The sequence below is a fragment of the Lissotriton vulgaris genome, chromosome 4_1 (assembly GCF_964263255.1).
Source record: "Lissotriton vulgaris chromosome 4_1, aLisVul1.2, whole genome shotgun sequence".
Lineage (NCBI taxonomy): Eukaryota > Metazoa > Chordata > Amphibia > Caudata > Salamandridae > Lissotriton > Lissotriton vulgaris.
In genome coordinates this window covers 2,009,941,441-2,009,964,226 of record NC_141691.1, presented here as the reverse complement: position 1 = coordinate 2,009,964,226, position 22,786 = coordinate 2,009,941,441, and the positions used below count along the sequence as shown (strand labels likewise).

General features: G+C 44.0%; 1 protein-coding gene across 1 annotated transcript in view; it reads left to right on the top strand.

The window, feature by feature from the left end:
- The window catches only part of NRBP2 (nuclear receptor binding protein 2), a 260,810-nt gene that overhangs the window by 231,433 nt on the left and 6,591 nt on the right, over positions 1 to 22,786 (top strand). The window contains exon 8 of the mRNA XM_086918121.1: positions 14,634 to 14,697. Within this exon, the coding sequence (XP_086774247.1) occupies positions 14,634 to 14,697 (64 nt within the window). The remainder of the gene's footprint in view (positions 1 to 14,633; positions 14,698 to 22,786) is intronic.

The following is a 22,786-nucleotide window of genomic DNA, read 5'->3' as shown; positions in this document are numbered from 1 at the left end:
CATGAAATTTTACTCCGCCTAAAGGTTTTTTTTAAATGCCATATAGAATTGGGATACAGATAACAGTTTAGGGGCAAACCATGGGAGTCAAACAACTCAGAGTCCTTATCTGTTAGAAATGTTGCTTACCAGTGCCATCCTCTTTCAACTTTACCGTCTGTATTGACTATTAGATGAAGCGGGCGTTGACGTTTACCCAGAGTCGGAGGTAGAGTGTCAGCAGCAAATAACCCCTACAAATGAATGTTTATCAGTCTCGTCTTTGGCAAGAGAATGTTCAAGTTGCATGGTATTTATTACATATAGACAATTAGTACATCCCTCCTGTGGTTGATCTAAATAACATTCTGAAAGACTGCGTAAATCGTGAGATTTATATTAGCCGTAACAGCTGCACTAAAGTGGAGCTCCAAGCATACGTTGCCTGATTGTTGTATCCAAAATGGCTGCCTCCAGCATCATTGTTAGTGCATAGAACGAAAGCCAACATAGAATAGCCTTTTGCATACGCGAGCTACAAAAAAAGGGTCTGTCTGTCGCAGACTTCCCAACAACCTGTAGGACACCCAAATATTCTCTAGCCACACCCCCAGTCTCGAACGAAGGCATATAAGGTTTTGCTGGGACAGCTTGACAATCTACAGATAGACGGCTGTGTGATATATTATAATGCTTAAAATTAAAAGAGTTTCTGCTATATTCCCTGCTAAATGCGCTGTTATCGACTAGCGCTATAAATACAGTTCTTGGCAAAAATCTGAAAAAAATATTCTCAATATTCGATAGGAAGGCTCTGGCCGGAATGATGAATGCTTAAACCTCCACTCTGTCAATGGGGTACTTGGTATTACTGGTTAAGAGCCGTGGCGTGAGTTAAACAAACCATCACTTTGATGCGTTTCACAAAAAGTGACGTTGATAAGATATTTACTTTGTAATTGTCCGCATCTCCGCTCATTAAGCAAAAAGTGTTTTTATTTCCAATCAGTTTAATCTTCACATCTAGGCCATTCGCTTGTCTTGGAATAACAAATCGCTGTGTAATTGACCGATCAATTCCACTTTTCAACTTTGGCTGTAAAGCTAGCTCTACTCTTTAACCTCACATTTGCACCATGCTCTCCAGTGGCATCTCTGTAGAAGTGCGATTTCACAGTAGGGTACCCATAATTAAGTAATGTGTCTTGATAAGCCCTGTATGAATATGAGTTGTTTGACTAACTAATGAAGTGGTCTCCGAGGCTCACATACAGGTGGTTAAAGAGTGCGGCGATGGGGTATGGAGAAAACGCCACTCAGGCTGCTGCGTCAAGAATGGTGCATCGTTGTTAGTAATTTTGCAAGAAAGATAAAGCAGTGTGGCCGAGAGGTCCAAGTAGTCATCCGACCATGCGATGAAGAACTTTAAGGGAGCCGTGTCTGACAATGCTGAAAGAGGAGAAACTTCGACGTATAGAGACCGTTCTACGCTGGTTTGCGTCTGTGGTACTTGGAATAGGTCCAACTCAGACTTTGTGCATTCTGCACTCTTCCCAGTTTTTCACACACGTAAATACACTTGTCTTACACATTTGTGGACTGTATTTTAATAAGTCTCGGCTCACACGTTAATCTAAAGTCAATAAGTTCTGTGATGTTACAGAGGGATTTTTTCATTACTTCTACAATGTCTTGGATGTTGTCATAGTACCCCGGCAGAAAATACATTTTGTGTACGCTTTTCTTCTTGCATACCATGGTAAATCTAACATCCTTGGCTTCAAAAGTGTCTCACGTGTGCAGGTTCTGAACCGTAAAATCTGAAATGTTATTATGGAAGTATCCATAGACGGTTTACTGGGGAGAGTTCGATAAAAAGGTCAGGCCTCCATGGTTCTTCGAAGGAACCTAAATGCTCCCACCTTATTTTGTAGACTTTGTATATCCTCTAATTCGCTCTCAGAAACCCAATGGTTAAAATAGCACCCCCATATTTAACAAGGCCAGTGGCGGCTGAAGACATTGAAAAATGGTAGGGCGTAAAAGTTGGGTTACGTTTGGGCTTAGTGAGCGAGCCCCACTGTCATAAGGGGGTTCTGGGGAGGGGTGGGTTCCCCTGAGAAAACTTTGCAAAAAGAGAGGAGCAAATGGTGCAATTGAAAGCAATTGGGAAAGTAAGGCAGTTTATGAAGCAATTGTAAGTAAGTAGTGTTGAAAGCCTGCAACCTTACTTTTTTAATAAGTTGCATTATACTGCAAATTGCAGTACAGTTTGAGTGTAAGAAAGTGACTCTGTATATACTGGACAAAAGTAAGGTAAAGTGTGCATAGAGTCTACAGTCCCCAGAGGTATGGCAGAGGCTAACGTTAGATATAACCTTACTCTCTAAAGTGGTAGCTTGGCCGAGCAGTAAGGCAGTATCAGAGGACAGTGTAAAGCATTTGTTGTACACACTCAGTCAGCAAATGATCTCACATACTCAAGAACTGAACTCTAGGCCAATTGATTTGTATATAAAAATATATAGTTACTTTATTTTAGAACCACAGTAGGTATCATAAATACTTTCTCAGAATGAGATGTTGCAATTGAATACTTTCAAATAGCAGTTGACTTTTAAATGCAATAGTTATAGTTGTTGCAAAATGCAACACAAGTTTAAACACAATTTATCATTGAGCTCAATGGAAGTTTTTAAGTAAATGCTGTAAAATCACTTTACATATGTTTTTCTAACCCAGGGCTGGATCCTGGATTCAGCCCTGGTGTATTTCCTGAAAACAGCTGAAAGAAATCGTTGTTGTTATACATGCGATTTTTAAGGAATATTTGTAAGTTTTGAAATTGGGCACTGAAGTTTTTCTGATGAAATCCAGACAATGGATTCCTATGGAGGAAAATTGAGTTAACAGTAATCGCGGTTATAATTACTTTTCAGGTTCAGTGCTGGGCTGAAAGATACAGCACTGAGATCTCTCCTGATAACAGGTGAGTAATTCGGAATTCGTTGTTCGGCTGGTTTTTAGTGAATATTTTAAAGTTGCAAAACTCCACACACACAAGAAATTCTGAATGAAACCCAGCCACTGTTACCCTATGGAGAAAATGAAGTTATCGGTCTTTGGGTAAGGTTCTGGGGGTAGACTCTGGTATCCCAGGCTCAGGTAAGTACAGTTGTTACACACTCAGCGGCAGAGGGGCAGCCGGGTGCAGAGTGAGTAGGCCCATTGTTATCCTATGGAGGATAGGGGCCCTTGGTTGGTGGCTGCTAGCAGACCACGCGGCTGTGGGAGCTGAGCTCCTGGTCACCTACACAGGGCAAGTGGGGAAGTAGAGTAGGGTAGTTGCTCCACTTCCAGTGACACTCGGGCGGGTGGGTGCAGGGTGCTTTTGGGCCTTTGAGCGCCCAATGAATGTTATTCAATGGGAGACTTGGAAGTTGAACAAAGGCTGAAGGCTCAGGGACTGAGATTCTTTAGGTGCGACCACCACTTCCAGGGGTAAGTTGGGATCTTGGAGGATAACTAGGCACCCAGGAGTTGGGCACAGCGTGCTGTGGGGCGCCGGGTGCAGGGGTGTCTGTGGACGTCGGAAAATCTTACCCTCAGCTGATCGTGGTTGTCTGGGTCCCTTGTTGTGAGGCTGCAGGCGTCATCAGGATCGTCGAGGAGGGTCTTTAAGCACTGGATTCTCGGTCACAGTCGCCAGGGGGACGTCCTGTGGTCTTGGTTCACTTTGGCACAGGCCGGGCTCGGCGGGTGCATAGTGTGCTGGATTCGCGGTTCCTGGCTGGCACTAAGGGTTGTTGCTGTTTGAGCAGAACCACTGCTCATGGGAGTCCCAGTCTTTAGATGATCAAGGCAGGCAGGCCTCCGGGGTTTTCGAGGTTGCTGTCTGCAGGAGACTCTGGGTTTTAGCGGGAGCAGGTTCAAGGATCAACAGGCCGTTAGGGCTGGGGCCAAGTCAGTAGGTGTCGTCCTCTTGTTAGCAGCTGCACAGCGGGTCTTCTTGTTTCTTGTTCTTATTTCTGGTTTCAAATCGGGATCTGAGGAAGGAAGGTTCAGGGTGCCCCATAACACTAAATTTAGCGGTGTTACAGGTAGGGCAAGGGCAGGGACCTATAGGTCCCTGTCCTGGGGTGAGTACACCCCCTATCCTGCCACTCTCCAGTGGGAGGGGGGCAGGAGCCTAGCTCCCCATTCTTAAAATGGTGAGACCCCGGAGTTGTGCTTTACCTCGCCTCTCTCACCTGAGGGGTGGGGTTGGCAGAGGCTGGCACACCCCCTTTTCTACCTTTGTTTTTTCCGCCTGTCTTCCTGCCAGAGTTGGGGTCAGAACCAGTGGGGGCCAGTTGCTTGGTACAGCAAGTGGCCTTGGGAAGCTCACAAAGGCGGAATGCCTTCGTAGCTCCCCCTGCCCATCCTGGGGGAGGAGTCCTAGCACCTCGTCCCAGGATGTGCATTGTTGCAGACTCAGGAGAGCGGATGGCTCTCTACCCAGGGTTCCAGCAACATGTCTGCTGGGTGGCAGCCCAGGCAGCCTCTCAGCCAGGACACCGGTTGTAAGTTATTTTCAGGGGTAACTCTAAATTGCCCTCTGGTGTGCATTTTACATTAAATCCTACACTGGTATCAGTGTGGGTTTAATGTGCTGAGAAGTTTGATACCAAACTTCTCAGTCTTCAGTGTAGCCATTATGGTGCTGTGGAGTTTGTGTTGATGACCTCCCTGCACCATATACTCTTAATGGCAGCACTGCACTTACAGTGCCCTGGAATGGACCAGGGTACTGTAGGGGTACAGGGCTCATGCCCTTGTACCCACACCACTAGCATAGTGCACCGATCTAGATGGATGACTGAGGTATAACATAACATAGCATGTGTATTTGTAAAGCGCACGTTCACCCTGAGGTCTCTTGGCGCTGAATAATAGATGTTCATTGTTACCCAACTCAATGGTTCTCATTTTATCGACCTCAGATGGATAAATAATAAATAAATCCACATTTGTAAAGCGCACAATCACCCGCAAGGGTCTCTAGGCGCTGGGGGCCGTCGGGAAGATTAAGCAAGCTATTGCCCAGAGTCACATGGTGCTGGGCTAATCTGCTACCGGTGCCGGGGATCGAACCATGATCCCCAGATTCCGGAGTCAGTCGCCCTAGCCGTGGCGCCACACCTCTTCCACTGAGAAAGGCTGAGTGGACCCGCCGGGGTTTGCCAGGGCAGGGTGTTGTGGGCATGGCATACAGTGATGTGTGCCATGTCCACTCTGTGGTTCGATCTGCACCAAGACATTCAGCCTGCAAGGGCAGTGTGTGGGTATGTCAGGGTACAGGGCCCCTAAGGGTGGCACAATAAGTGGTGCAGCCCTTAGGAGTCTTCTGTGGTCACAGTGCCCTGGGTACCATTTACCAGGGGCTGACATGTGGCCAGAGATGCCAATCAGGTTTGTTTTTGGGGAAGGAACACAGGCCCTGGGAACCTGATTGGCAGGTACCCAGTGCACACCATGGAAAAGTGCATCAGTTATCAGGCAAAAAGTGTGTGTGGGGCGGGGGTTACTGCAACAGAAACACAATTTCCTACAATGAGGGAACAGTTTGTTTCCAGGCATGAGGCTCTGCTGATTGGTCATCCTAATGACGTCTCTACTCTTTTGCTTGCATATGTTTGGAACATTCTGATGGAAGAGTATCTTATTTATCAGAACAGTCTCCTCTACATTGTAATGAGCTTCCACCTGGTCCTGGTGGATAGGAATGAATCTCTTAATCCAGTTGCTGCCTAAAAGATTCACTGAAGTATGGGATTGAATAAAATGAGCATGCTTTGGTTGGGAGTTTCTCTCACAAATCGATATATTTACACTTTTATTGAAAACAGAAGCCATAAAAACACTTTTATGTGCACGTTTATTTAGTGCCTACGTCTGATAATCTACGTCCATACGCACCCGCATTATTCACACTAGTTTCCGATTGCTCTTTTTTAGCAAACCCTATCTACAGTTTTGTTTTATGAAGTAAAATTTGTGCAGAGTTCAGCACAGAGTAATTAAATGCATGTGATTAATAGGCGAAAAGGTCTATTGAACTTGAATGATATTTCTGTCATTTAAAGATGCATTTCATATTTCAATCATGTTACTGGGTTCAAAGGCAATGGGGGTGTTTTAAACAGGTAAAGGGGATGCCAGGGTCAAAGGCAGGGGCAAATCCCAGCCGTCTGCTAGAACGTGGAGCTTCAGTTTTCAGGTTTTTAGGCCTGCTCCAAGGCAGTGCTGCCGAGAATGCACTTTAATGAGCAGAAGCAGTGATATTTAAGAAAAAGTCTTAGACCGGTATTGATTTACAAGAGTGGTCGATACCGTGGGAGACCTAGTCTGTGAGCACGGGTTCCTGCAGGTCCACCCTCCACCCCCGCACTCCTCCTGTGGAATCGATGGCACATTTAGTGAACAGATCGTCACTTACACCTCAATGTTGAATTTCCAAAGTTAATCCACTTATCTGTGTGGAATGGAGCACCACATCGTCGACTAAGCACTGATGCAGCTCTTTTTATTTGATCGACGCAGCAGCGGCCATGTCTCTCCTCCCGCCCGTACTGTATGTGTCTCTCAGCCAATCCAGATGCCGCTGCTCCAGTTACAGCAAGGTCTGGATTGGCTGGGGCAGACAACCTCAACACTCATTACTGAGAGTGGTGGCTATGGCTAGGGTTCAACCCCGGCTCCAGTATGCGCAGCTGGTGTGACTCAGAGTCTAGTGCGCATGTCTGGTTGGACGAGAGAGGCAGCTGTCCAACCAGACATGTGCGCCTGGGCCCTAATTTTGACGGTGTCAGTTTCTCACTTACATTGTATACCCCCACCACCTCAGGCGCGCACTTACTTCTCCAGGAGTCAAGGCCCATCCTCGGGTACTGCAACCGGCCCGAGATGGCTGCCGCAGAATTACACTGCCAACTCAACTCACTATTCATTTGGGGGCAGAGGGGCCAACATATAAGCAGGGCAACGCTCTAACGGAGATAGCACCCCTGTACTAGGCACTATTTGCCTCCCGCGACCTTTCTTCGCCAATACTTTTCAGTACGTTACACTCAATATTGATCCTGGTTTGATTTTTGTACCTCTTCTTTGTAAAAACCTCATTTGAACTCCTCCCCCACAGTCTTTTAAGTTAAAAACTGTAACACAGAAGTATGTGGAAATCTTGTCTATCACAAAAATCTTATCTTTAAAAGTCTGCTCGTACCCCTTTTTAAATCCCGTCCTTGCATCTAGATATCCTAATATGATCACCTTTTTTGAATATGCTGTTTGATACAGGGTTGTTGAACACTGACCCGTACACAGTTCTCCAAATGTTAAACTCATTTTGCAGGGTCACTTCTACAGGCGTCGGCTTAATGGCTCTATAGTAGCTGCGGTTGTAACTTTCAATAAAATCTGTAAGCGATCTATAGAACGAAATGTGTTGTAAGCTGTAAAATACAGCCAAATGCACATCTTGAGAGTTCTGTTGAATCTTTCTATAATCGCCACCTTAACTTCATTGTTTGTGACAAAATGTTTTACCCCATACTGGTTTAGCACAGCTTTTAGTGCATGGTTTTCAAAATCCTTTCCTCTATGGGACTGAGATCCCCGATTTGTTCCTTCAAGACGACTGCGAATACGTACTTTGACAGCACACCTATCATCGTTAATATAAATTCTATACTGTCATTATCTGCAGCATGTTTACAGGCATCCAGATGTTCTACTTGCCATTTATGATTGAATCCTCTGACTAAAACATGACGTCTTTGAAAGAGCTTTCTAGAACCCTTATGCAGTGTGTAGGCATATTTGCCATATAACCAGTCCGTACATGTGTTCCTTTTATGTCGTCGTGGATTTTGCTCTCCGTGTACAAAGCGTCTACACTGCCAAAACTTCCAACCTTCAAGGGATTGTAATAAACTGTTTTGAAAAGCTTCTGCATCGTAGCGCTTTTTGAACTAAAATACCACAGCACCCCGCCCGCTTCGTTTTTTAACCCCTCCCATGCTGGTGACGAACCCCAGCCGTCACGCCCCGCGGTGGGCGTGTGCTGATGACGGCTGGGGTTCGTCACGGCCCCGCCCTGTTCTTTTGTTTACCGCACAGTGGTAAAATCGCGGCCGCAGCGAAAGGGTTAATTCACTTTTTATTTATTATTTACTTTATCATGTAATCAGGACGAGAAGACGGTTAATGTTACATTTAGAGATTGTTTAATAAACATGAATTAAACAATGTAGGATTTAAACTCAGAGTGATAGAGAAATGTACAAGGATATAAGCGATAGTGACAACCAAAACAATAATATTTAACACACCACTCAAAAATTAATGACGTAGAAGCTCTATGTTGATTTTACTAGCTGTGAACAGAAAGAGTCCTCACATCTTCCCAATTTCCCTCAAGAAGGCTTTACAGAACAAATTGACGCAAAATGTCTGATTTGTTGACGCAGTCCTCAAGCACATCATCGGTGTCCCAGAAGATTTTGCTCCTTTCAGCGTTGTAAAAGGTGTTCGGTTTCTGCCTCAGCTCTTTTCCAATCTCGTCAGCTATTTCACTTCTCATGTTACTGCATAGCATTGTCAGACGAATCACCGGTTTGGGGTGCAGCATTTTTGCTCTGATTAAAAAAATGAAGCATTTAACACCCGGACAAGCCCCGATCTCCGCTAAGTGGTGAAAAATACTTTTCTGCAGCACAAAAAACACACTTGCATATTAGTAGCAACCAATAACATCGGCATGTTTTCATTTACTATGCATTATTACATTTTACATTCCTTGGTTTTAAACTCATACAGAGATACTTAATCTGAAAATATCTTCTATAATTTTTCCTCCTCAGATGTTTCATTATGAAACGTATTTCCTCATCACCCTCTTCATACATGCTTTCCACATTCTCTGATGGGGTCTGTACTCTTTTAATATACTTTAAAAAATTCACACACAAAAATTCACAATCATTTTAAAACATTCAGAGGGTACAAACATTTCTTTCACGCATGTGGACCGAACCCACCGCTTCCATAATTTTTTTTTACTTCTTTTTACTAACCAGGTGTTAGCATCCATAAAAATTTACATAATTATACATTGAATTACATGTTTCACTGTGACTTTCATAATCTGTGACTTAGATATATTATAATAATACTAATACTAGTGGCATTCTCCTGTAAAATCGCCCTCCTCCACCCCTCTCCACCTAACTATTCAATGCCTCACCATACCTCCTATAATCTTCCCACTGCTGTCAAACTTTCCCCCATTTCCTGGGGCATCCCCAACTCTTTTAGACCGCTTCCATAATGTTATAGGTGTCAAGCTTGTAAATGAATTTCTGTATCAACCATTCATGATAATCAGTACCCATCGTGATACAGTCGTGATTCAACTGACGTGAGTCATCAGTTTTACAAACTTTAGAATTGTTGTACCACCCAGCCTTTAAACAAAATTTTATGATCACCAATATCACACTCCGAAGTGTGTGAAACTGATCCACTCGCCAATTTTCCCCACGACAACGTTGTGCAATCGCATCTAAGCACTTACAGCTGCAGTTTTTATGTGCTACTGAAAGAAAATTCTCTCCTGAGTAGCAGGGACATGAAAAACGTAGCGCTGGGTGTATAACTTCCATAATCGTGCTAGCGGCTTTGTTGCCCGACGCTCCTCTTTTTGCTCTCCGACTTCACATCTTTCGTCTTGATCCTCCAGCGACTTCGCTGGGTCGTTTACAGATTCTTCACTGGAATCCATCTCGGTACCGTCTATAGAGTCCTCTGGTACTGGCTCGCGCAGGTCCATGTTCTCATCATCTTCACTCGACTCAGGTCTCTCTCTGCCATCTGTAGCATCTTCGGTGTTTTGCATCATTATAGCGACGTCCACTGTCGACTCTTCAGCAGTGCCGGTCTCTGGCTTTTTGTTCAGGGGAGCCACAGAAGCCCCTGCTGTGGTACGCTCAGGTGGTGTTGGTGCGCGATTCTGCTTATCGTAGATCTCTGTATTGACACCTGCAGCGTTTGTGTGCTTCCTTCAGCACCGTGGTGTAAGTGTCTCCTAGGGACTACGCTTCTACATTCCTGCAAGACATTCTTAAAGTTGTCTTAAAGCCGGAGTTTTCTTTGTCAGAAAAGAAGGAATTTCTTAACCCTACGGTCTGTGGCCTGTCCTCTGTGAACATACTCCGTATGCCCACAGTATGTTTGTAGACTCGTATTTCACACTACGCCCACTTCTTAAAAACCCGCACCGCATGTCTGACCATTTTATATCCTTATGATTTCACTACAGCATAATTTTATAAGCCTTGATTCAAAATCCTAGCTTATCATTTTATATGCTTTTGATTTAATTAATTCCAGGAAGAAACTGGCCTGGCAGTTTGGGCGGGACTGTTCCCATGGTGAACAGGTTCAAGACTGGTTTCCATATGGCTGGGTTCAAACTGCAATGGCATGGGGAGCAACAAAACAATGGGTTTAGGCCCAGATCTCTGTACTGGGGTGAATGTATGACATTAATCATCATCTGTCCATCAGTTGATCTTTTTGCATTTGATTTCATTACAGCATCATTTTATAACACTTGATTCAAAATCCTAGCTTATTGTGTTCAGTTTTGATTTCATTACAGCATCATATTATAAGCCTTGATTAACAAATTATCAATATCTCATAAAGATTTGAAAGACGCCAATCTTATCAAAACATTATAAGGACCGATTAAAAACAGATTTGGTCTGATTCCGATATTGCCCTCGGACCATAGGGGTGTGGCCAAAGGGGCGTGGCCATCTGTCAAAAATACATGGTGATAAGTAGTATACAACCTATCCTACTGATGTGAGCCGATATCGTGTGTCACACGGTGGTAGCGTGTGAGTTGGCAGGTATGAGAAAGCTTTGGTATTTGAACATTCGAAAAAATGTGGCTTTATGTTCTAGCAAGACCATTAAAACTAATTTGGCACAACCAGCCGGTGTACAGCACGAAGCCCAGAAGAGATTGGATCAAACTTTCTGACTTTGAATGTGTTTAAGAATGGGCCCATGTTGTTCACTGAGCAATTTTACAAGCAGAGCAAAGAATTCTGATGTGGTAATAATATTGACAACGTCCTCAGTAATAGGAGTCTGCAAAGTTGCAAATGCTTTCTTTCGTAAGTTTATGAATAATTCTTGTTGCAATCATCACAGACTTGGTGAAAATTTTAAACTTCAAATCGCGAGAAAATTATTCTGTTAGTTCAGTTGGTTTTGTAGGAAAATATAAGAGGAAAACCTTCCGGTGTTCCCGTGGGAGGCTTTTTCTATAAAAATATTTTTCAAGACAATCCGAATGGAATAATAGTTGTTTCCAAAACTTCGACCCGCCACCAATTATTTGCACAGGTTTTGCAACTGTAATGTTAACATGAAGTTTGTAAATTTTGTGAAACTTTGCAGTTGGACTTTGAATTTTGTCTAGGCCAGTGGTTCTTAACCTTTTGACTTCTGTGTCCCCCTCTGCTCCCCCCACCTCTTGATCATTACTGGAAGGAGGGGACCCGCACTGAAGAATTATTGGTATCTTGAGGCCTCCACTGAGCATTTACTTGTAGCCGGGGACTCCTGACTAAGCATTTTCGCTAATTTGAACTGCAAACATTACATAAAAAAAATACAGAAACAAGCGCGTTCATCAAAAAGTATGCAAATTATAAAATATTGCACTGCTCCCATGAATCAATCTGATGATACGAACTTCATTTTTAGCCTCCATTATCCTTCAAAATTACAGAATGTTTTGAAATGTTCAATTTTACATTTTTCTTATTTATATACACTTTATTAATCTGTTAATATCATGTGATTCTCTAAGCAATTGCGAACCCCCCTGAGTAAGCTTCTTCGCAGTCCACATGGGTCCCTGGACCACAGGGTAAAAACCACTGGTCTAGGAACAAGACTGTATTCACCTAATTCAGCAACTCCTGGGAGCATGGACCTAGGCCTATGACATGCCCCAGAACTTGGATCCAGACTTTTCTAGTAGTGGCTTAATGACTCCATGTACCCAAAGATAAGGCTACTCGTAAATTCAGGGTGGGCTGAGTCAATAGCGTGCCTTGGGATGTAAACGCCGTCCATCAGCTTTATTAGTGAGGAGGCTCGTGAAGCCCGAATGAGTGAGAAGGTCTGCAGCCAACTCCATACGGAGAGGATTGAGCCACAAATTGAAATCCCCCAGTGCAATCACCTTAGTGGCGATAGTGGCCACAATGCCAATTCATTTGAGGAGAAAATGTACAAAGGTGACTTTAGCTGCTAGGGGACCGAAGAGCAAGGCTATACGAATGGAGGGGTTAGGACACGGAGACTACTGAAGGATTTCTTTTCCCTCTAGATTATTCCCTCCTGTCACCTCACTGGAAACACTCAACTGGGGTTTGGAAACGTGCATGATCCCACCTACTACATGCTATTTTCTGTTTCAATATTGTGTTTTATAGCCCTCAGGAAACGCAGCTGGGATAGTAGGCCCGATGCTTCATGTAAACGTGTTTCTGGTAGGAAAAACATATCCCAGTTAAACTCCTTTCTAAACATATGTAATGTTTCCCGATGTTTTGGGAGCGATCTTGCTTTGAGCAGGACAGCCCTGATCTAATGTTCAGGGACTTCACCCGCAAATGCACCTTTCGTATAGAAGGAGCAAGTGTGAGTCTAAGTGCCTCACCTGGTACTTTCGGGTTGCAGGAATACGGAGATTAGAGGAAAATTGTCTGAGAAATATGCATGAATCGTCTCTGCACCATGACCAATATCGGACTCTTATTCCTCATTTGTAGGCCATGTTTCACCCGTTTATTCTCCAGCTTTGGGAGATGCTTTTGCTCCATTACTGGTTGTATCAGTAATGATAGCCGTCTATATTCAGGCCCTTAATGGTTTTAGGTGACGTAAACGCTTGTACGCTGTCGAACTGGACAGTTGAGTTTTGAAAGGCCTATGTTTCAATGAAATCTCATCTGAGTTATAGTTAGACCCGCTGCCAAATCAGAACTGCGGGGTTACTACCATTCCAGGAGTACAGTTTGCTCTATGCCAAAGGGCGGTTCAGGCCTGGTCGCCCCTTCTTCACATATTGCGTCTAGTAGAATTAAACTTTGTTTCAGTGGAACGTTGAACCTGGTTAATGACTATGATGATAAAAGCTATTCGTGAAAGAGACTACTTTTGCATTTGGTTTTAATTTTTCTATAATCTTTGAAAGGTGTCTCCGAATTTGTAATTAAAAAGATTAAACATGGATAGGGGTTTTGACTAGAGTGTCAGTTACAACTTGAATAGTAACAAACAGAATTTTCAAAATGTCATTAAGAATGCCACACGTAGCAGGAAGGCCGTTTCTTCCTTTTCCTCGCTATTGCTGATAACCACCATGCAGAGATTTGATGTTCTTCAATGGCAGGATTTAAATTTCATTGTATTAAGTTTATGAAATGCGTTCGTCAAAAGAACTGAACAAAATATTGCATATTAAAGAATAAGCAACATCATAAACAATTTTTAGCCTGCATATAGAAGACAGAAGCCGTTTATTAAAAGATCAAATCTGATGTAATGTAAAGATAAAATGCAAAATAAAGAAGACTGAATTCCAATGGTTAGTGGAAAGTAAGATCAAAATGGGCACAAGGGAGAGGTGGCATGGGAAGTCGGGTGTGAACAGCAGAGTGTAGCTTACGATAGAAGGTGTAAACGGTATTAAAATATCAAATATACCGAGGGGTTAGACCATGAATGCACTTGAAAAAAATTCAGTGGAAAGAAAACCAGAGGCGAGAAAGAAATGGCTGCTAGAGAACAGAGAGAGCATTCCTGGCGGAGTTAAAGGGCTGATGGTAAAAGACTAGTAGAAGAATTAAATATAGATTTGAACTGGGCCAAGACCAAGATAATGGGTGGAACAGTATTGCGGGTGAGAAAAGGTAAGGGTGAAGATGAGTTCAGCAACACAAAAAAGATGAGCAAAAATTCCAGATATGATATAATAAAAAACAAGTATGAGCGTTGATGGAGATGTTATAAGAGAGCGAGAAATGTGGATCGAGAGCAACATTGAGGTTCTAGCGGAAGAGGATATAGAAAGAAAAAGAGTAGTATTAAAATAATCCATAGGAAGTCTTGTATAGAAACAAGTTTTGGGAAACAACAGAGTTTGAATCTTAGTGGGGTAGAGAACTCAGAAATAAGTACATATCCCCTGGTGGTGTTTGAAGTGGGTGCCTCAAAAGTTTAAGGGAGTATTATCCGTGACCTGGGTAATGGTAACGCACCTTGTTCAATCAGCAGTCCCGCCACTGAGGCAGGTAGACTATGTTGGAAGACACTGACTGCTGGAGACTGCTGACTCGCAGAGGGGAGATGATTTACAGAGTGAAACGCAATGGGTGCAAATTCAGAATAGAAAGTACTTAGGTTCAAACTGGAGACTTAACCGATCCCCAGTGGCTTTAGTGATGCCATCTCTCTGTTAATCATAGTTCTGAAACAGTTACTATGTTGTCTCTAAAACCTCTTTCTTTTTGTCTCCTTTTCAGCTCACGCTGTCTCTTAAACTGGAGGACAAGCTGCATCGGCAGTTAAGTTGTGACCTTCTACCCTGTACGTGTGCTGCTCAGGCGGCTTTTTTGTACATTTAAGAGTTTGACCTTTGTGTGGGGGGTGTGGGTATGCACTGTGTGTTTCCCTATGCAATTCGTTTTCTACATGTGTTTTTTTTCTTCTCTGTTGTGGATAGATGATCATATCCACGATTTCCATCTTCTCCAACCATGTAGTTAATTTCACTGTCAGTTGGGGGAATATTTCATGTCTGACACTCTTCACCTTTTTAATTTTGGACAGTCACGTCTGGGTTGAGGAAACTAGAGCAGTGTTTGTTTATAACTGTTTATTGTATGTTCACTCAGAATGAATGGTACCATAAACCGCTGCTAAGGTCATCAATAACCTGAGAAAGAAAATCACAGTTATTTTCATGAACAATTGCTGTTGAAAGTCAACCTTATCAAGAACATGCAACAAACTGATTTGCGGCAGACCAACTTTCCATGTCAACTTGAGTGATTCCCCCACATCAGTGAACACATGAAGACTCCATGTGCGGAATCAGCCATTCATGAGGTTAGAACATGTTTCTAACATGAATGAAGAAACCAAAACATGAGCAAAGAAATTACCCAAACCAACAAAGGCCGGCACCGCAATGTCTTAATGCCCCCTCCCGACGTTGTCAGATCCCACAGCCTCAACATAATCTCCAACGCAGAAGACACTCAACTAATCCTCTCACTCACCCAGGACCCCTCCAACTCCAAAACCAACTTCTGCAACGCTATGACCAACTTAGCCCGATGGATGAGAGACAACTGCCTCAAACTCAACTCCAACGGAAGTACTGATCTTCGGGAAGAACACCTCTGTATGTAACTACTGCTGGTGGCCAGCAGCACTTGGAAAAACACCCGCTCCGACAGACCACGTGCACACCGTTGGCATCATCCTTGACAGCCAACTGACCATGAAGCAACAAATCAACGCACTTGTCTCCTCCTGATTCCACACACTTCTCATGCTACGCAGAATCTTCAGATGGATCCCAATCAACAACCGAAAGACTGTCATGCGGGCCCTAGTCACCAGCTGCCTACAGCAACGCTCAATACGCCTGCATCTCCACCCAGCTCCTCAGAGAACTCTAGACCATACAGAACACCACAGCCAGACCCATCCTGGACCTTCCCAAATGGACCCACCTCAGAAACCTCCACTAGCTCCCCCTCCAGAAGAGATGCCCGTTGAAGATCCTCATGCACGTCTACAAAGCTCTATACGATCATGGGCCATCCTACATCAACCACCGACTCAACTTCCATCTGCCCGCAAGATACCTGCGCTCCTCCTCTCTTGCCCTCACACACACCGCATTCGTCGCAGACGCTGCAGGGGGTCGCTTCTTCTCCTACATCACTGCCATTACTTGGAACGACCTCCCCATCTGCCTCCGAACAGCACCCTCCCTGGCGGCCACCGGAAAGAAACTCAAGACCAGGCTATTTGACTGAAACATGGCACCCTCAGCACACAGATACCCCTAGAGGTGACAGTGCTGTGCTGTACAAATGTTTATTGACTGACTGACGACCGGAGGCTAAGGTCAGAGTTTGTAGATCAATCCTTCGAATATAGCCGCCTCATGCATGTTTTCCAGCCAGTTTAAGAGCGTTGGAATTGTGCGTGACTTCTAGTGACACAAGATACCCAGTTCGACAACTCCTAATGCTGTAGCCAACTATCTATTAACATGTGTAGTGAGAATAGGAAGGTCTGAGACTTTGTGTAAGAGGACCAAATGAGCATGTGGCTGAGCTGGTGTATGGAATTTATTTTTAATTTATGCCCATATTGGACGCCAATAATCGCTGAGCGTGTCACATTCCCATAATAAATGTACAATGTCCTAATCATGTTCTTCACCTATCTAACACTGAGAGGTGTTACTAAGCTTAACTTTATGCAATTATTGCCGGTGACCAGTACCAGCAATGGTAAACCTGGAAGAAACTGTACTTCAGATGGGATTCCCGGAGACCATTCTTATAGTCCTCTAAAAGTATGCCCACTCCTCATCTTGGAATTCAGTGCCCAGTCCAGTTTTCCACCATGTGAGTAGTGAGGCGAGGTGTCGGTAGAGAAACCGTGGTCAATGGTAGTTTCTGTCCATGATATTTCTTGGTTGGTGTCCAGGGTAAATTCAAGTGGCTTGGCATGCAGTGAAAGCTTGATTTCAAAGCTGTCAAGGTTCATGCTATTGAGCCAAGTTTGTACTGTTTCATGTTTGCTGTTCTTGGCATATAGCAGGAATTTTGTCTTGGTTAGGTTGAGCTTCATGTAGGTTCTGGACATCCAGGTCTGGATGATGGGCAAGCTGTTTTTGAGGTGTTGGATGTCTGAAGTAAGAGAGACTTTCAAGGAGAGTAATATTTATGCAGCGTAAATCCTTTCTGGTTCACATTTGGTGTATTATTCTGCCATTTGGTGTTTGGGTACAAAATTGTCTTTCAGTCCCTTGTGGTTTTTTTTTGGGAGGGGCGGGGTTTATTATGGGCATTATTGATATGATGTCTGACTTACACCCTGGAAGTCCCTGTGCATGGTCACTATTTTCAGATTCTTTTTTCTGCCTCTGGGTTTGGAAACATAGACATGCGTTCTGGGGCCGGGAGGGATCCAAAGATGAGTTTAATTGGTGGATCACAGAGGAAAAATTGAACACACAAAGAAATGTCAAAAATGTCAATGGGCATTGAGGGAAAAGGAAAGCCCCAAGGATTTCGGAGGCTTCCCTTGACGTGAGCCCAGAGAATGTACAACTGAGGATGAGGCATACTGCAATAAGAGAATGCTCACATGTTCGCCCACAAGGGCAGCCACAAGGCCTGTAACTTTATTCTATCGAAAGGTCACACCTTGGAGGGGTACAACACTTGTGCTGAGTTACTGCTGAAAACCCAGAAAACAAGGGAAAAGCAGAGATGGGCACATATGCCATGACACATGTGCAGAACAAGCAAGCCTCTGTAAAAGACTTAGCGCTTTCTAGTGTCAAAGTGAACTGAGAGGAAACAGAAGTGGCACAAAGGGAGGGATCTGATGCCGAGGCGGCTGTTTAAGTCAAAAGGGAAAAGGCACAGAAGAAGACACAAAAAGAAAGTCGAAGAAGCATTAGGGAACACCTCGAGGGTGCAGCAGGGCTGAGCTTAGACCACTGGACTCAAAGTCCTTGAAGACTATGCTGATGCCGAAGCAGCCAGCAAATGCGGGGAAGCAGAAACAAAAAGGAACCCCTTCAGTAAAAGTCGAAAGACATTGTTGGGGTAAATTCACAGAGCCTGCCTCGGCTCCGAAAGGGGAACAGGAACATGGATATGAGAGCGGGCCTAAAGAAAAAGGCTTTGGCGTGTAAAAGGAAAGCCCCTACACAAAAGAGAGGCCTCTCGACATTGAAAATAAAACTAGCCTTGAGGTTGAGATAGAAGCACTATGACGAAGAAGGTGTTTGACAACTCTCTCAAGGAATTCCAAATTGACTTAAAGCCTCAGGGAGAGGAGGCCTGTGAAGAGAAATACATGGAGTTAGAGCCCTCTATGATGCTGGATCCCCAAGAAGAGGAGGTAGAGGAAATCTTCTACAAGGAAGAAGGTCCGTTTGAGCAGGGCTTATTCCAAGAATCAAGCCACCAGAAGAGAAGTGGCGTGGTCCAGACACTGACTCCAGTGAAGAAAGAGTTGGCAGATACCAACACCTATGAAGTCCTCTTAGGAGAAGAACAAACATACTCCTGCTTCCTCCTCAAGGTTATTCTCTCATTGCAGGGAAAAAACAGGTCCTCCCAATGCTCCACAACATCCTGGAATAAGGCAAGAAGCCTCCAAGGAACCAGCTGCAGCCAAAGCATTGAGGGCCAGGATTGACCAGAAGTACAGACATTATTCTCGTCACGCCATCTATGTTAAAGCCAATGCAGCAGAGCACCCCATCATAGTCCCTACAGATAAAGAGAGCCAACGTGCCTGCTGCCTCGGGCCGCCTCTAGCAAAGAAGAGCAACAGGATGGAGATAGTGGGACTCAGGATGCAGAGGTCAGCTGCCACACAGTTGTGTATAGCTAACTCCAGCACACTGGTCAACAGAGACTGACACAACAATGAAAGGAGATGGAGGAGTTATTGGTACATCCATCAAAGGAGGATAAGAGGGCAAAGCCAGTGATCCACGAGGAAAAGACAATCTCGGACACATACCTTAAACCAGCACTGGATCTAGTGGATGCAGCCAGCAGGCATATGTGCTTGGGCACCTCCCTAAGAAGACAAGCGGAGGGTTTCAGGTTTGAAGCAGGAAGTGCCGGCGGCTATAATAAATATAACTTTCACAGGCAAAAACCTTTTTGGGAATGCAGTGGACGAGTCACTGCAGAGAAAGTAGAAAGACAATGAGACCACAAAGGCGATAAGTTCCATGCAGTTGATTGGTCAGTTTTGAAGATAAGCCGCACTTAGAAGGTCTCTCTCTCTCTCTCTCTCTCTCTCTCTCTCTCTCTCTCTCTCTCTCTCTCTCTCTCTCTCTCTCTCCTCTTTCTCTCCTCTTTTTCTCTCTCTCTCTCTCTCTCTCTCTCCTCTTTCTCTCCTCTTTCTCTCTCCTCTTTCTCTCCTCCCCCCACCTGACAAATCACCTCTGCCAAATGGGCACCAAAGATAATACAGCATGACTTTCTATTTAATAATCAGGTAATCAGGCCAAAGGCAACCTGGTAGAATCACTGCACCTGACTCGTAAACTTAAAAGACCTTCTAAGCAAACAAGGGATAGACAGGGTTCAAAGGAGGAAACATTTAAAGGGGTCTATTTTATTTACTTCCGATTAATATACACTCGCATATAACACATTAGATTTCAGTGTTGCATCTGCCATCAGACAGTGATGAAAGAATGCGAGCAAATACACACATTTCCGGTTCTCTAAATAATAAAGAATATTGCTCAGTTTCTAACTCGAGCCTGAAGTTTCTTAATCGAAACCCGAAATTTCCTCTTGTCCCGGTACGGAAAGAGATTATCTTCTCTGAAAAGTATTTTTGTTAAAGGATAACCTATGTGTTATTTCTAATGGACAGAATTTTGAAGGAAAGGCCCATTTTAAAGAGAGCAGACGTAGGGGAATAAATTTCAATGTGCCTCCTCTACCCCGAGAAGCATTGCTACTAGGTTGATAATAAGTCATTTCCCATATCGCTGTGAATGATAGACCAGTTCAGATATGCTTTAGAGAATTGATGGTATAACCAGAGAGGAATAATAGGCAAGTAAGCAATGTAAACAGGAGGAGACACTGGTTGTGCAGCAAGCATTCAAATATGGCAAGTATTACAAGAGACCGGGATAGCTGTGCAGAACAATGACATAATGTAGAGTTGTACACATTTAAAGCAACAATGACGAGAAATTCCTTTAAGAAGTAGTGTGCAGCAGAGCAGCTCAAGCTACCTACAGGATGTTCTGCTGGACAGAGTCCAGGACTATTTCGGAGGCCAGGTCCTTGTGAAATTCAACACTCAGACAACATATCTTTTTAACAACCAACCACTCCTCTCCCAGAAAGCAAAATATTTGTCCTGACACGGCTTTCCAACATTCATCCACTTACGCCAGTACCATGACAGTTTTAAGGATAAACATTGACTCAGTACATGACTCCTGTTAACAGCCTCTGTATGCAAATGTCTGCCACTTGGATACCCTAAACAAGTGGCATGGATCCAGCACCAGGGCGGCAAACGTGTAACACCCTTGCCGATAGCAGGTAAAGTAAAGGCAAATGTGACTATGGTCTAAACCCACAAATTATAGAAGGCATGTGCTTTCACTGGTGTTTGCTTTACAAAAAAGGGGGTAACCCTGTGTCCCTCAGAACCTGGGTAAGCGTGATTAACAACAAAAATGGTTCTGTCGGGTGTTAGCAATAATTACTTTCAAGGAAGGCTGAAATAGCTCAAGACACACAAAAGCACACCTCTCTGAGAACAAAGTTTTTATATAGTAAAAACAATATACCGGAATTTACTTCATTCCGTATTTGTAACAAGATTGTTAAAACAAGTGATTAGTGACTGTGGTGAACAAAGTGACTAGTGCATTGCATATAGTGACACTTATGTACAAAAATTTTTACATTTTACAATTGAACCAGGGGAGGGGGGGGGAAATGGGCGGGGGCAAGGGGTGTTTTCTTTCGTTGAAAGGCCAGTATTACAAAGTTAGTATTCCAAGGAAATAGATGGTTAATGTCCAAGTTCCTGGAGGTATCTTGGCCAAGTATGAGCGTCGACATTTCGACCCTGATGCGCCCCAATTGGTGGTCGCGGCGGGTCTTTATCAAGACAAGGGATTGGAGGGCATTGTGGTCTGGTGGGGTGGGGATTGACTCCGGAGGGTAGCCCGTTGGTCAACCCTCGGTTTTGCGAACTAGAGTAGTAACGCTGGCGATCAAAACGATGTCAGAGCGCCATCCGAGCTGTCAGGGTAATGCTCGAGCAGAAGGAACAGATGAAAAAGCTTCTGCTCCATGGAGAAGGAGGCAACACATTCCTCTGTAGCCAAAGCTTTTCCAGTGACCCATTATCACCTGCTTATCTGTCCGGTGATTCCCAGATTGCTCAACAGATTGCACCCTCCAGTGAGAAATATTCCTTATGTTGGACATCTTTTGTACTGTGAGCAATATTCATAAATGCTTTCTTTCAACTTATGAGTAGGTATGAAAAGATATTTTTATTTGTGGTTTATTTTTCACAGTAGTTAGACAGATTGTTGTCCTTCAGAATGACAAGACTGTACTATTCATTAAGGGCAAATTTGTTTTCCAAGTCCACCCAGGATGTTTTCATATGGTTGGTTAATGGGTTTACATTGATCACATTATTTCTAGATTTGTTTTCATTCCAAGTTTCTCGGACAGCAAGGCTGCATTATATTGATAAAATAAATGGGTGTTTAGACAACAGCTCGTGATTGGGGGCTTCAGCTGTTTGTCTCAGAGACAGATAGCAGGATTAGGTGTAACAAATGTCAAATTCTGTTAACAAAAGGCCAACAGTCTCCATTCTGGGACTATAATAGTGTAAAGATTTCTATAGTGAGCCCTCACAAAGATAACTATTTAGAGACAGTAACAGGCTTTTTCGATGTAACAATATCTCATTATCTATGTGCATATAATGTTTTTCTTCCCAAAGTGTGACTGTACCTAAAGTGGGTTGATGATAAGGGGGAAAGATAGCACACATTTGTTATAGCCGTGTGTGAAGTCCCGAAGAATGGTTGGATTCCAGTCCCCGATGATGCTTAATGCACTTGTAAATAAAATACTCCTAATGCAAGCAAAATACTTTCCCAACACAGAAGAATTGTATTGTTACAGGCCAATGTCCCTCACACTGGGTGCTACTTTGTATACTGGTTATGTAATTATTTTTCTCCCTTTTTGAAGGTGTTAATGTAGTCTCACAAATATCACAGAGTGAACGGAGCAGTGACTTCTCCAATTTTATGGCCACGTCCCTCATTGGGTGTCTGACGTTTCCCAGTACTGTCCCATGAGACATTCTGGTGAAAGGGGACACCCAGTGTAGAGAGAAAACAGTTGTCTGTATATAGCTCTGCATCACTAATAATCCTAGGCGGAGTTCGTGGAGTTGCACTACGCGAAGTGCAAAAAAAACTCAGTCGCACTATGCGGAGCTCCGCGAGCGTCGGAGCACAGTAGGAAAATGCAGTTTGCGGTGATTGCACAGTGCCGGATGCTTGTCCGCACTGTGCAATCATTGCAAACAGCACCAGCACCATGCACAGCGCAAGCTTAACTTTTCTGCTCCTCGAGTAGCTTTCTCAATGCGAACGGGCGGTTTCCACGCTCGCCAACTTGATGTTGGCGATCGCGAACGAGAAAAAATCTCGCTGTGAGGTGGATCTTCCTTGCTCGCGCTCACCAACTTGACGTTGGTGAATGCGAGCAAGGAAAAAAACTCCACTCTGTGAAGCGGAGTTTTTCAGAGCTCCGCGTAACGCGGAGTGCGGTAAACTCCATGAGCGGAGCAAAGTTCACCGCCCAGGGTTAATCACTAACAGCCA